Source organism: Apodemus sylvaticus, chromosome 3, assembly GCF_947179515.1.
Source record: "Apodemus sylvaticus chromosome 3, mApoSyl1.1, whole genome shotgun sequence".
NCBI lineage: Eukaryota > Metazoa > Chordata > Mammalia > Rodentia > Muridae > Apodemus > Apodemus sylvaticus.
This window is the reverse complement of record NC_067474.1, coordinates 164,280,232-164,295,332: the sequence shown is the minus strand read 5'-3', so window position 1 is coordinate 164,295,332 and position 15,101 is coordinate 164,280,232. Positions and strand designations below refer to the sequence as shown.

Genomic DNA, 15,101 nt, shown 5'->3' with positions numbered 1-15,101 from the left:
AAGCTGTGCAGAGAACCTAGGCACCTGGGTATGTGTTTAAACTAAGACCACATCACTTCCAAGTTTCTTCTCATTTTCTCCTCCTCTTCCCCCTTCTTTCTCCCTTCCCCTCCTCCCTTCTATTGAGACAGGGTTTCTCTGTGTAGTCCTGGAACTTACTCTGTAAACTAACTTAGACTCAAACTCAGAGATCAGCCTCCTGGTTAAAGGCATGTGCCACCACACCTTGCCCCAAGTTTCTTAAAAGCCACAGGCAGTGGGCGGTGGTGGCGCACGCCTGTAATCCCAGCACTCTGGGAGGCAGAGGCAGGTGGATTTCTGAGTTCGAGGCCAGCCTGGTTTACAGAGTGAGTTCTGTCTGTCTGTCTCTCTCTCTCATACACACACACACACACACACACACACACACACTCTACATACCTTACTATAATTAAAACTTTAAAAAATATAAAAGAAAAACATCAAAAATGCATTATAAGATCCAGCTGAAAAACCCAAATATATTAAAACTCTACAAGTAAAATTGACAAATTCTGAAGAAACAAGATGCGTAGCTACTTAGGAATTGAACGGCTAAACTATCTAGTAAGGACTCATTAATAACACTCAGAATAAATTTAGTACATATTCTAAGACGACCATGACCGTTAGTCCAAAGCCCACTCATTTCTTTCTCCTGCTTTTACCCAGAAGTTAAAGGCTGGGGAGTGGTAATTAGCAGAGCTCCTGTCAGAGCCAATTGCCTAATGGGGGCCGACATCTTGACTCCTGTCCACAGAACTGGGTAAGGTTACTGGAGAGTTCCTTAGGCCCTGCTTAGGTTGACATTCTTCGCTCCTACCAGGACCTGCGGGCCTCACCCACCATCTGGTTCCCGGCATATTGGCAAGGGCTGCATTTCTCTCCTCGAAGGCTGGGTGCCGCGCAGCAGCGCGCGCGCGCGATGAGCCCAAGCTTTAGTACAGCTCCCACCCCATCTGTAGCCCCCACCCCGTCTGTCTGCCACCCCCACCCCGTCTGCCGCAGGGCTTCCCTCCTGGCAGCACTCCTGCCTCACACCGCCCGACCCTGGGATGTGAAGGGACCGCTCACTGTCCCGTCTCCCACAGCACTACCTGCGATCCCTTCCACCTTGCTGGTAGTGGCTTTAGTACCTGGTGTACTGGCCTGGAGAGATGACCCAGCCAGCTGAGGAGCTCAGTGAGCAAGCCCGGTGACTCCGCCTTGAGCCCTGGAACCCATAGGTGCGCCCTGGAACCCATAGGTGCGCCCTGGAACTCACATCCCATCCCATCCCGCACACAACACACAACGTTTTTTAAAGATGGGGAAGGGGCCGGAGAGACGTCTCAGTAGTTGAGAGCACTACTTGCTCTTGAAGAGGACCTACCATCATTCACAGCTCCAGTTCCGGGGAATCCGACTTCCTCTTCTGATCTCTGTGGGCACCAGGCACACGCATGGTGCACAGCCACCCCTCATACACATTAAAAGTCTAAACATTTATAACCAATCTATAAAGAAGTCCAAGACACAGAATCGCTCCATATCCCTGAGTTTGACACAGGCAGGCTGCCAGAGCTGTCAGGCAGCACAGAAGCATCAACCTGGCAAAGAGATTTTCCCAAACAATGACGTTCTGAACAGAGTATCACCTGTCCTTGGGTTACATCTCAAATGTGTGTGTTCCTCGAAGTCCAGGATATAATAAAGCTAAAAAAATAACTTAAAACTTGTATTTATTATATGTAAGTACACTGTAGCTATCTTCAGACACACCAGAAGAGGGCGTCAGATCCCATTACAGATAGTTGTGAGCCACCATGTGGTTGTGGGATTTGAACTCAGGACTCCTGGAAGAGCAGCCAGTGCTCTTAACCTCTGAGCCATCTCTCCAGCCCTAAAAGTAACTTTTAAAATAACCCTGGTCCTTGGGAGGCACTGCTATCCTTTTTGAGATGATTTTGCCCAGGCTGGCCACAGACGATCCTCCTGCCTCAGCCTCTCAAGTAGGTAGGTAACAGGCACTATGACACAGTACCTGGCTTCTTGCACGATTTGCTCACGCTGACCATCGTAGGGAGGGAAGTCTGTCCGGTGCCCAACAGGATGACTCAGCAGGTGGAGGTGCTCACCTCCAAACCTGAACAGCCAAAGCCTCAGGCCCAGGGTAGAAGGGAAGAAAACCAATTCCTACAAATTGCCCTTTGGCCTCCACATTAGCACTGTGGGACATGAATCTGTGTTCATGGCAAAGAGAATAAATGTAACCTCCAACGAAAACATCTATTCAAAAGCAATTTAGCTTGAAACCTAATTCTATTTAAAATTTTTCTTTTTTATTTGAAGACAGGGTGTCCCAGTAACCCTGGCTGACCTGTAGTTCACTATGTAGACAAGTGTGGCCTCAGACTCAGAGATCCTCCTGTCTCTGCCTCCCAAGTGCTAGGATTATTTTAAGTTATTTTTAGCTTGATTGTATCCTGGATGTCTAGAAACACACACTTGTAACCCAAGGACAGGTGATACTCTGCTGAGAACGTCATTGTCTGGGAAAATCTCTTTGCCAGGCTGATGCTTCTGTGCTGCCTGACATTTCCTGAGCTCTCCAGCGACTGCCGGCCTGCCTGTGTCAAACTCAAGGCAAGCTGATGCTGACACAAGCACCGACAGCGTTGGCATGTTTGGCCACATACAGTGTAACCTACACGCTATTTTATTGGAAAGTATTTCCCTGTGTTTGGTATGGTCATACTCGGAAGGGATTAGTGTTTCTCAACAAATAACGGCAGGAGGACGATCGACCACGGCTTTTATTTAAGGATTGAGGATGTGGGAGGAGCTGTTGATACCAACATTTGGAACGGGACCTGTCAGGCACTAGACATAAAAGCTGCCGACAGACCTGACTCCCACTGTAGGCAAGGAAACAATTCTTTTTATCTGTTCTGTGCACCCCACCTTTACCCTGAGACTTAATGCTACATTTGTCAGTGTGAGGCTGGGTGTGGTTCATTAGGGAGCACGTGCTCAGCGGCTATGAATGAAGCCCGAGTTCAATCCCCGGTACCCAGAACACACGCGCAGGCACACAGACATAGACAGGCAGGCAGGCGCGCGCGTGTGCGCGCGCACACACACACACACACACAGGAAGAGGTAAGAGTGCTGGAGACTTGCTAGCACTATTTTCTTCCAGCATGTGTGAATGTCAAGTGACCTGTAACTCGGCGTCCTTTCCCTGAAAGCAGACAGCACTGTAGATTGCAGAAGTTGTAGAACTCTGAGTAGAGACAGCAGAGGAAAACTAGAAGTGCCCTGGTCTGCAGAGAGAAACCTGAGTGGCAGAGCCCGGGACTCGCTTAATGACTCCGTCTACCCCCCGCTGGCAAAACATATTAGAAAAGGGACTGAAGTTTCACAGTGGTAACAGCCTCGCAACACTGAGTCAGCTATAGAGATGGTGGGTGAGACTCCTTGTCCCTGGGCTCCGCAGATGCAGTCTGTGCCTTTAAGCAAAAAGCAACTGCACTCATTCACAGAAGGTTCCTGGCCTCCATCGATCGCTGCTCTTGGCGCCTTTTCTCCGCCATCCGGTGTCTAAAGCTCTTTTGTTCAAGTTGTAGCGTAAAGAAGTCAAGGCCGAGTACGTGACAGGTCTTGACTGCCCTTGACTAGCACTTTCGCTTGGAACCTAAGGCCTCACAGCTAAGCACATCCCGGGGGCTGGAGAGACGGCTCGGTGGGTGGCCAGGAGCACGGGCCACGCCTCCAAACGCCCAGGAGTGGATTCCCAGCACGCGTGGCTACTGAGAGCTGTCCGCAAGGTAACTCTGGTTCCAAGGGACCGGACACTCTCCTGGCCTTCATGGACACGAGGTACAGACATACAAGCAGGCGAAACACTCCTACAGATAAGAGCACAGTATGTTAAAATCCCAGTATGTTAAAAGGCCGAGGGGCGCATGCGCAGCCTTGGAGCCGCTTTCGGGCACCCTGCGGGCAGGAGGTGGTTCTGGACTGCAGACCCGAGGTCCTCTGCGAAGCTTGTCTTCTTCAGGCTTGGCTATGAGAAGTCGCGCTTGGCTCGCTTGGGACTCTGAGGCTCCCCGGGCAGCGGGCTCCTCGTCGCCGAAAGGTTCCTGAGGGAATGCAAGCTCTGCACCTGCTGCAGGCGCAGGGCGAGCTCCGCGGCACAGGCCTGCCGGGCTGTCTCTGCCTTCTTTAGGTCCCAGCTCAGAGCCGCAGCCAGGGCTTTGGGGTCCTCCTTGGAGACCGACTGCAGCAAGAATGAGAACCACTGAGAGCTCCGCTCTGCGCCCTCGCGGGGACGCTCTTCTCTTTTAGACACAGGGACCCGTGCAGTGGCCCAGGCCTGCCTGGAGTGCACTAGGATGTGCCTGGCTTCCTCTCCTCTTCTCTCCTCTCTTTCCCCTTCCTTTCCTCCCCCCACCTCCCGTTCTTTCTTTCTTTTTGACACAGGATTTCTCTGTATAGCCTTGGCTGTCCTGGAACTCATTCTGTAGACCATGCTGGCCTTGAACTCCACATGCCTCTGATTCCTGAGTGCTGGGATTAAAGCCATGGGCCACCACCACCTGGCTATGACTGGCCTTTTATGACACATTTACATACCTTTTTAAAATCCCCCATGCAATGTAGAAATTGGATTAAGTTCAAGTTAATATGATTTCCTTCTCTTCTACCTAGAATGGGGAGGTACTTGCTCTATGGGGATGAGAACTGATGGGGTCCCTTGTCAAATCACTAGCGCTCCCCCCTTGAGATAGCCCCAGAAGCCTGCCTTTTTTATTTCCCATGTGTTGGGGACCAGGCCCAGGGCCTTGTGACTGTTGGCCCAGGGCTGATCTTCACCCCAGCCTTAAGTCTGCCTTTGTGTGCAACTGTACTGGCCCCAGAGTACTTGTGTATCTGTGACTCTTTATCCCCACAGTTCCCGGACAGGTCTTTTTCAATTTGGACAAGAGACTAATGACTGAGGAAGTACATCCCTTTTCTTTTAAAAGTCATTTGGAGCTGATCAGTGGTGGCGTACACCTTTAATCCTAGCACTTAGGAGGTAGAGGCAGGCTGATCTCTGTGAGTTCAAGGCCAGCCTGGTCTACAGAGCAAGTTCCAGGACAGCCAGGGCTACACAGAGAGACTAGATCCTGCCTCCCACCCCAAAAGAGCCAGTTGGATTTACGTTAAGTGAGAGGTTCGCACACCCTCTGGCTGTGTTAAAAGGCAGGTCGGCAGCTGTGAGTCTGCCCGCAGCGGTGAAGGAAATCCGCATGCATGCCTCTGTACCTCCAATCTATCCTTGCAAGGAAGCCACTCGCTGCTGTCCGTGTCCCTAGTTCTTGCCCACCTCCAAATCCTGACTAGACAGACTCAGCTCTGGGGCTGGCTTCTCCTTCAGTGCGGTAAGGATCTGGCTTCTGAGCCTCACTTCTGGAGCCGTCTCTCTGCTGACGCCAGTGTCCACTGCATCCAGCTCTTCACTGAGGGCAGCGTTGGACTCTGCAATGTAGAGCAGACAGTAAGTGTTGTGCCCAGCCTGGCAGGCCACCTCAGTGGGTGAGAGAGAAGGTCCTTCCCAGGGACTGTCACCACGGGGAACTGGGCTGCGCTGCAGACAGGGCCCACCCTCAAGGCTGCTGCCCAGCAGCTGCAGTGGGAGTCTTACCTTTCTGGTTGGACAAGATATTGCCCTCTTTCTCCAGGGCCTGGAGATAGAGTTCCAGGAGCTGCTTGGACTGGCGGGCCTCCTCTCTCTGGTCAAGCACCTGCTGGAGTGTGCTCTGCAGCCCTTGGACAGCAGCGCAGCTTTGGCAGAGTTCCCGAGCCAGCTCTGCACACGGGGTGTCGATGAGTGCCTGGCATCAGATAAGGGCTCTGAGAAACCGCAAGGCAGGCTGGAGTGCCCCAGCACATCCATTTCAGAACCGCCTCATCGTTTCCTCAAGTTACTCTAAGAGAAAAATGTTTGACGTTTCCCAAATCACGGTATGAAAACCCGGGAAATGATGTATTGGTGTCAAGTTAAAAACAAAATTAAGTCTCCATTTAGAGCCGGGCAGTGGTGGCGCACGCCTGTAATCCCAGCACTTGGGAGGCAGAGGCAGAGGCAGGTGGATTTCTGAGTTTGAGGCCAGCCTGGTCTACAGAGTGAGTTCCAGGACAGCCAGGGCTACACAGAGAAACCCTGTCTTTAAAAAAAAAAAAAAATTCAAAAAAAAAAAAGTCTCCATTTAGAAATTTAGCTACGTGGGTGCAGGGCAGTGGGCTGTACCAACTGGTGAGGCAGAGAGCGAGCTCAAACCCCAGGAATCTCAGAGATGTGCGGATGGCAGGAATGGAGCCGCTTCTTGTACCTGCTCTGGAACACGGGGCCATGACACCGGGGAGTGGGCACTCACTCAGGGGGTGGGCACTCACTCAGAGAGCGGCCAGAGTTCTTCTCCATGCTAATGAGGATCTACATAGCCAGAGCCTCCAGCCAACGGCCTCCCCTTCCTGGATAGTCTCACGCTCCATCCCCAAGAGTATATAATCCCCAGTCACCCCGAATAAAGTGAATAAAGCGCATGCATTTACATGCACACCCCCACCCCCAAAGCGCTACGAACAAGCAAGGGTCACCCCAGAGCTGCCTCATTAAAGGTCTTCACTTAAAAGAACTGTGCCTAAGACTCCAGCAGAAGGCTTTTCTCTTCCTCAACCTCTCCGGTACTCGGCATTTGCTCCCAGTCAGACTGGACTGGACCCTGCTCATCTCGGGCTCCACCTTCCCCTCGTGCCTGTTGTAACACACACACACACACACACACACACACACACACACACACACACACACAGCCGCCGACTTCCTCTCCAGGTGATACACCGCGTGCACGTGGGTACCCAGAGAGAACACTGGGAACCACAGCGTTAGCCCGGGACCTCACTTTCCACTTCCGGTCCAGCATGTGGCCGTGTCTGATCCCGATGGGAAACACAGGCTGTGGATCCTCCGTTCCTGTGCACTGTCTTCCCCTTTGCGCTGCCTCTCCAGCCGACAGAGGCAGAAGGCAACACCACACGTGGGCTAGAGAGGTGGCTCAGCGTTAAGAGGACTTTCTGCTCTTGCAGAGGACCTGAGTTCAGTTCCCGGCACTTAGGCAAGGCGGCTCACAACTTCCGGTAACTCTAGCTTCAGGGGATCCACACCTCTGGCCTCTACCAGCAACCTGGACTCACATACCACTCCCACAACAAACACACACACACACACACACACACACACCCCACATATATTAAATCTTACCAAAAAAAGGAGAAGAAATCCAACAAAAACACTAAAGAAGGCAACTGATCATTTTCATAATGAGCCAATATAAAAAATTTTAAAAATATTATTACTGTGTTTGTGGTGTATGTGAGTGTGGGCATAAAGACGCCAAGGTGAGTATGTAGCATCAGGGTGTGGGAGCAGAAGGCAGGCGACTGAGAACTGAGTCTCCACCACGTGGGCTCACTGGCAATTCTTCAGTCACTAAGCCATGCTGCTGGCCCTGTTTCTTAAAATATATGCCTTATCTATTCCCGTTACATGTGTGGAGATGAGAGGACGGCCTGGAGATCTGAACTCAGGTGGGCGGGTCTGTGCTACAGTCTGAGCCGTCTCTCCAGCCCAGGATCACGTTTTAAACTGTAACCTATGCTGAGCTTTGACGTGGCGTGTTCAGTCTGTGAAGGATGACAGATGTTGGCTGTATATTCTAAATTTACCAGAAGGTTAGTTTTCAGTAGGCTCAGTTTGTTGTTGTTGTTGTTTTTAATATATATATAACACTTGATTAAATGTAGGTTTATAGCCTTGAGAAATGGCTCAGTGGCGAAGGGCACTTGTTGGAGAAGACCCACGTTTAATTCTTAGTACGCACATAGTGACTCACAAAATCTGTAACCCCAGTTCAGGGGATCTGACAGGCAGTTGCATGTGCACATAAATGTATGCAGGCAAAACACTCATATATGTAAAGTAAAATCCTTTTAAAAAGAGTAGGTTTAGACAGGATTCTCTTAAGTCTACAACTGGGATGGAGAGATGGCTCAGGGGTTAAGAGCACTGACTGCTCTTCTGGAGGTCCTGAGTTCAATTCCCAGCAACCACATGGTGGCTCACAACCATCTGTAATGAGATCTGACGCCCTCTTCTGGTGTGTCTGAAGACAGCTACAGTGTACTTACATATAATAAATAAATCTTTAAAAAAATATATTATTTAAAGATAAATAATGCCGGGCGTGGTGGTGCACATCTGTAATCCCAGCACTTGGGGGGCAGAGGCAGGTGGATCTCTGTGAGTTTGAGGCCAGCCTGGTCTATAGAGCAAGTTCCAGGACAGCCAGGGCTAGGCAGAGAAACCCTCTCGAAACAAACAAACAAACAAACAAACAAGCAAAAGCAAACAGGGACACTTGTTTGTAGTCAGAATATCTTGGAGAGAAACTGACAGGTCAGCTGTCTCCAGGGAGGGAAAAGGTAGCGCTTTCCCAGAGTGTCCGTACGATACTCCAATCGGGGAGTTCCAGCATATTCCACTGCTATAGCCCAGCCTCAGCAATTCCCCACTGCTGATAGTCTAGCTCAGTGATGAAGTGTGTATGTACCCCATCCCAGCACTGATAAAAACAATTACTGTCTGAAACCAAGCTCATTAGCAACTACGACCTGTCCTAGCCCACACAATCGTGTAGCTGTGTCTTTGTTTATTGTTTTTGAGTCAGGGTCTTTACTAGGTAGCCCAGGCTGGCCACATACTGACGATCCTCTTGTCTTAGTCTGCTTTCTCTCTCCATTGTATTATAAATCCTAGCACATCTGTATAAATGTAATCACAGAGCCAGATGTGCTGATGAACATCTGTTTCCAGCACTTGGGAGGTGGGAAGCAGCAAGATTATTCCAAGTTTAAGGCCAACCTGAACTACGTAATAAGACTTATGCCAGCCAGGGCTACAAAGCTAGACCTTTGTCCCAGTGAAAACAATCGACATAAAAAATGGAAAAGTAAGTAAACATTTTTGAGTAGCACAATCATAATTGTGTGTCTATTGTCTGGTTCCTTTCAGTTACTACACTGCTTTTAAGATTCACTGAGGCTGGGTGGTGAGAAGGCTCAGAGGGGGAAGGGCTTGGTGAGCACACCTGATGACCTGCGTTACCCAGACCCCACAAGAAGGTGGAAGGAGAGAACTCAGTCCCTAAGTCGTCCCCCTCCTTATACACACACACACACACACTCTCTCTCTCTCTCTTGAGAAGCAAGTCACCCCATCCACCCCACACACAGAATACCAAATTAAAACCAGATTCACTGATGCTGCACCATGTGGCAAGACCATTCCGTGTCGTGTGTGTGTGTGTGTGTGTGTGTGTGTGTTTCTGTGTTCACACTCGCGTGGAGGCCGGAGGAGCACCTCAACTATCATTCCTCCGGTGCCAGTCCCTTTTTGTTGTATCTCCCAGACACACAACATTCACTAGTCAGGTGAGGCTGGCTGGTCACTGAGCCCCAGGGCCACACTGTCAGTCTCCCCACAGCTGGGATTACAAATCTGCACCATCAGCCTGGCTTTTTACAGGAGTTCTGAGAACTGGGCTCAGGGGCTGCGCTTACTGTCCCCAGCCCTGAGTTCCCATTCCTTTTTATGGGCAAATAACGGTCCATACTCATTTCTGTTGATCTAGACGGCAGTGTACCCTAGCTATCCTGGAACTCTCTTTCTTTCTCTTGTTTTCCAATTTTAAAAAGTACTACTTCTTTTTTTTAAAGATTTATTTATATCAGTACACTGTAGCTGTCTTCAGACACACCAGAAGAGGGCATCAGATCCCATTTCAGATGGTTGTGAGCCACCATGTGGTTGCTGGGAATTGGACTCAGGACCTCTGGAAGAGCAGTCTTAACTTTTAACCGCTGAGCCATCTCTCCGGCCTGGAACTCTCTTAGTAGACCAGGCTAGTCTCAGACTCACGGAGATCCTCCTGCCCCTACCTCTTGAGTGCTAGGATTCAAGGTGTGCACCGTTTATCTTTTTATTCTTTATCTCACTTACTCAAAATAAATATGTAAGTTAAAAAGTAACCAGAGGCCAGGCAGTGGTGGCGCCCGCCTTTAATCCCATCACTTGGGAGGTAGAGGCAGGCGGATTTCTGAGTTTGAGGCCAGTCTGGTCTACAGAGTGAATTCCAGGACAGCCTGGGCTATACAGAGAAACCCTGTCTCGAAAAAACCAAATCCAAAAAACCAAAAAACCCAAAAAAACAAAAACAAAAAAGTAGCCAGAGAGTCACTTCCTTATCACTTCCCAGAGAGTCACTTCCTTATCACTTCCCAGAGAGTCACTTCCTTATTACTTCCCAATCCACACAGTCTAGGGTGAGTCCTGGGCATTTGCATCTTAAAAGTCACACTCTGGACTCTCACACTCAGAGACCCAGCTCAGAGGCTAAGGGCACTTGCTGCTCTTGCAGAAGACCCAAGCTAAGTTCCTGGGCGCCCACGTGGCCGGTCACAACTGCCTGCCATTCCAGTTCTAGGGGGTGGAGCACCTTCTTCACCCTCTGTGGGCATCAGGCATGAGAGTGGTGCACAGACAAACACAGACAAAACAGCATACATACAAAAATAACAGATTGTTTTAAAAGATTATTTCTGCAGGGCAGTGGTAGCACACGCCTTTAACCCCAGCACTAGGGAGGCGAGATAGGCAGATCTCTGAGTTCCAAGGCCAGCCTGGTCTCCCTCCACAGAATGAAGGTTCTAGGGGGAAGACATTTACGAATTAAGACGTACTGGAGGTAAATGGCTAGACGAATCAGGGCTCAGCATGCTCGGTCCCTAGCACTAAATAAATCAACCCAGAAGACAACAGAGTGGACTGGTCCACCCTGCAACCCCAGCACCTTGGCAGTAGAGGAGGTGGAGTCAGCCTGGGCTACAGGTGACCCCGCCCACCTCAGAAAACCAAAACAGGGCTTAGTGCTTAAGCATGCATGCTCCTTTTTCAGACAAGTGGAGGCTGGTTCCCAGCGCCCACGTCAGCAGCTCACAGACACCTGTAACTCCAACTCCACAAGCTCCAACGCCCTTTCTGGGTGCTGTGGACATCCACAGATACACACACACATATACATAAAAATAAATCTTAGCCCCGTGTGGTGGAGCACACCTTTAGATCCAGTACTTATGAGGCAGAATTAGGTGGATCTTTGTGAGTCTAAGGCCAGCCTGGTCTACAGAGTGAGTTCCAGGACAGCCTGGTCTACATAGAGAGAGAAACAAACAAACATCTTAAAAGATCTTTAAAAGAAATCCCAAATAAATGGACAATTAGCAGACAATAAAACAATGGAATTCCTAGGGGCGCTGGGGGCATAGACCCTGAGGGTCTGGGCAGTGAGGCTGCTGAGGGCCGTGGGCTGTGGAGGCTCACCTGGAGGTCCTCTTCCGAGAGCAGGACGATGCTGGACAGATCCTCTTTCAGCTGCCTGGCCACATTCTTCCACTTCACCCCTGCCCCGCTGTCCAGCTGATCCGCCTCAAAGGACTCTTGAGAAACCCAAGCCGTCCCTCCATCTGACACAGAGAGAACGCTGGTCAGGTCAGTCACTCCAGGGATCCAACACACAGCACTGTGGGGAATGTGTACGCCCTTCAACCGACCACCCTGGATGTAACAGAGGAGGGGTAGAGTGGGGAGGGAGAGGGACCTTTCCTCAGTGATTTACAGGACAGTTAATCCCCACCTCAGGCTCAGTCCCCTCCTCTGCTTTCAATTTATTTCTGTTTGAAATGGTGCTGTATTATTTACACTAAGTGTGGTGCCTAACATCTTTAATCCTAGCCCTCTGAAGGCTGAGGCAGGAGGATTGCAGCAAGTCAAAGACCAGCCTGATCTACAGAGTAAGGCCTTGTCTGAAAAGGCAAAAGAGGAAGCAACAGCCACTTAACCCTAAAGTATGGGCCAAGGGTTCCACCACACCAGTCTTTTGATAATCTCTGTGCTTGGGTGGGGTAGGGGTGGGGTTGAAGAGAGGGAAGACGAGGAGGAGTTAGAGTTTCAAGGAGCATACACTAGACTTGAATTTACTATGTAGTTGAGGCTAGCCTAGGACTTCCTAAATGCTGGGATCACCCCCCCCACCCCGTCTCCCCGGTGGTGGGGGGAGGGGTGGGGGCAAGCCTTTCTTTCATTAGAGCTTTCAGGTGGTTGGTAAAGGTGGAAGGCTGATGGCCTGGATCAGTAGCAGTAGTCTTTGAAAAGATATTTCTTGGAGCTGGGAGGTGGTGGCGCATGCCTTTAATCCCAGCATTTGGGAGGCAGAGGCAGGCGGATTTCTGAGTTCGAGGCCAGCCTGGTCTACAGAGTGAGTTCCAGGACAGCCAGGGCTACACAGAGAAACCCTGTCTTAAAAAAAAAAAAGTTTAAAAAAAAAAAAAAAGAAAAGATGATGGCGGCCCTAACCTCTGCTGGGACCTTTCTGTGCGCCAGATAAGATTGGTCACTAATACGATGCCTTGGACACTGTCCGAGCCATTCTTGGTCATCACAGTTGGGGCAGACACCGTAATCATTATCTCATAAGGATTCAGCAGGCTGTGTAGTTTGCCCAGTCCCTTGGCTAGAAACGGCCGAGGCGAGACTCGTACCCCCAGTTTCCTTGACACGCTGGGTTTCAGTTGCAATGGGTCTGCGTGGGGTGTCTCATTGTTCCCTCATCCCCAGGCCTCAGCACCTTGCCTGGCACAAGGAGGTGCTCAGGTAACATTTGCTGTGTAAGTGCTTAGCCAGCCAGAGAAACAGCCACCACTGGCCAGCGAGCCGGGACGGCTCTTGGTTACACAGCCTGTTTCTTTTCTTTTTCTTTTTTTTTTTTTTAAAGATTTATTATTATATGCAAGTACACTGTAGCTGTCTTTTGGACACACCAGAAGAGGGCATCAGATCTCATTACAGATGGTTGTGAGCCACCATGTGGTTGCTGGGATTTGAACTCAGGACCTTCGGAAGAGCGGTCAGTGCTTGTAACCCCTGAGCTATCTCTCCAGGCCACAGCCTACGTTTCTTACCCGAGTCATTATATATCCACTTCTCATTGCAGGCCAACGCCACAAACTTGGTATTGGAAGGGAGGCATAGGAAATAGTCATCGTCGTCCACTATCGTCCCGTCCTCTGCCAGGACCAGGGTGATCGGTGTCAGGGACTCATCGATGGCCAGTAGTTCACAGGCTGAGGAGAAGAAGAAAATATTTGCCAGACTGAAAATATTCCCGTCCTTAAGGGAATGATATCTGTCTTAGTACTCTCTGGTATGCCCGAGTATGTGACTCATCGTGTGCCTGGTACTGTTCTAACTGCGTTTCCGGTAAAACAACGGATGCTATAAAGGAGTTACTATTACTATTCCCAATTACAGACAATGAACCCAAGCTCTGAGAGATCAAGGCACTTATACAAAATCCCACCGCAAATGGAACAGTTAAGACTAAACTTTTTTGTTTGTTTAGATTTTCTATGGATGAGTGGATTCTTTTTTCTGAAGGTATGTGTGTGCACTACACACATGCACTGTGCCCACCCACGGAGGCCAGAAGAGGGAGCTGGATCCCCTGGAACTGGAGTTACAGAAGGTTCTGAGCCACCACGTGGGTACTGAGAACTGAGTCCAGATTCCTCTGCAAGGGTCACGAGTGGTTTTTAGCAGCTGAACCATCTTTCCAGCGTCCTAACATAAGAGGCATCTGAGTCTACGTCTACACAAAAAAGCATCCAACCAGAGGCTGCTCTGCTTGCTATGGACGTGTAATGCTGTCCCTGCTCACTTATTCGGTGGCAATCTTAAATTCTACATATCAAATGTCAGAAAACCAAAGGAAGGTGGTTTCTTCTCTTTGTAGCTATCTTCTTTGGCAGTTCTTCTAGACTGAAGGAAAATAGAGTATCGGCAAAACCCTGACTCAGTGTCTTTTCATTTATATGACTGCCAGGCAAGAGGCTTTCCATAAGGCTGTCATCACCCAAAATAGAACAGCCCGTCAGCCTCCTATAGGCTCAGCTGCAGAGAACAGAAGCCTCTGGGCCAAGGACACCCAGTCAATGCAACTGGCACTAAAGCTGAACTAACCTTGTGCTGGGGTGCAAACCTTGGCGTGACAGAATCCCTGTCACCGGATCAAACCTTGCTCCTGGGTCTCAGGAGCTAGTTCTCAGGAAGCGCTGCACACCCTGCATAGACTATGAATAAGTGCCCAGTGCCTAGAGCTAGCTGACATGACAAACCTGCAGAACTTCTTTGGGTACCTCATTTGTTGCTACGGGCTAATAACAGACCATCTCACTTGAGAGTCCCAAGAATCCTTTGAGGCAAGGCTGGAAACACACCCACTACACTGCTCTGAAAACTAAGGGTCCAGAGATGATTAAGTGCAAGGTATAGTCAGGTTCAGAGCCTGGCCCACGTTCCTCGTTTGGACTCTAAGGACCAGGCATTGGCAGCTCCCATTTAATGGTGAAGGTACTGGCTGCGGACACCCATTCCCACCTCGCCGGGGAGCCCCAGTATCGCCTTTGCGACAGAGTGGACAGAATACGCTGGACTCTGTTGGTCCAAAATCAGGTCAGTAAGCCTGGATCTGCAGTTTCCCGTCCCCTTCACGCGCCTCTCAGTGTAGAGAAGTAAAAACGCCAGGAATCTGTCAGTCGCTGGACCCACGTGGGCCGCTGCAGTCCCCAGGCTCTGGGGTCACCTTCCCGACCCTGCCCGGTCCCCTCAGCAGCCAACCTTTGTTCCTCAGCTCCTCCAGACTGGAGGCTGCCACGCCGTGCTGATCACGACTGTGATTGCGGCGTAGCAGACACGGTTTTAGAGGCCGGACATCGTCCGGGTCCGGGGCGCTGGCTCCCCGCGACCGCTCCATCCTCAAAGTGGGACCTGGCGACTCTGGGAAATCCCAGGCAGCCCAGAGCTGCTTCCCTAAGCTTTGACAACCTTCCTTCCGCGGCCTGACGGGAGATGTAGTTCTCTCAGCAAGTTACGCGAGACCAAG

The 15,101-nt window shown here is 50.3% G+C and overlaps 1 protein-coding gene across 1 annotated transcript; it reads right to left on the bottom strand.

Annotated features, from left to right (window-relative positions):
- Positions 1 to 2,795: 2,795 nt before the first annotated feature.
- Dffa (DNA fragmentation factor subunit alpha) lies at positions 2,796 to 15,068 on the bottom strand. The gene is made up of 6 exons (XM_052178167.1): positions 14,837 to 15,068; positions 13,123 to 13,284; positions 11,486 to 11,628; positions 5,690 to 5,879; positions 5,372 to 5,523; positions 2,796 to 4,279 (listed from the first exon to the last, which is right to left on the bottom strand). Exons 1-6 carry the CDS (start codon positions 14,970 to 14,972, stop codon positions 4,067 to 4,069), a joined length of 996 nt encoding a protein of 331 aa, XP_052034127.1. The 5' UTR covers positions 14,973 to 15,068; the 3' UTR covers positions 2,796 to 4,066.
- Positions 15,069 to 15,101: the final 33 nt, after the last annotated feature.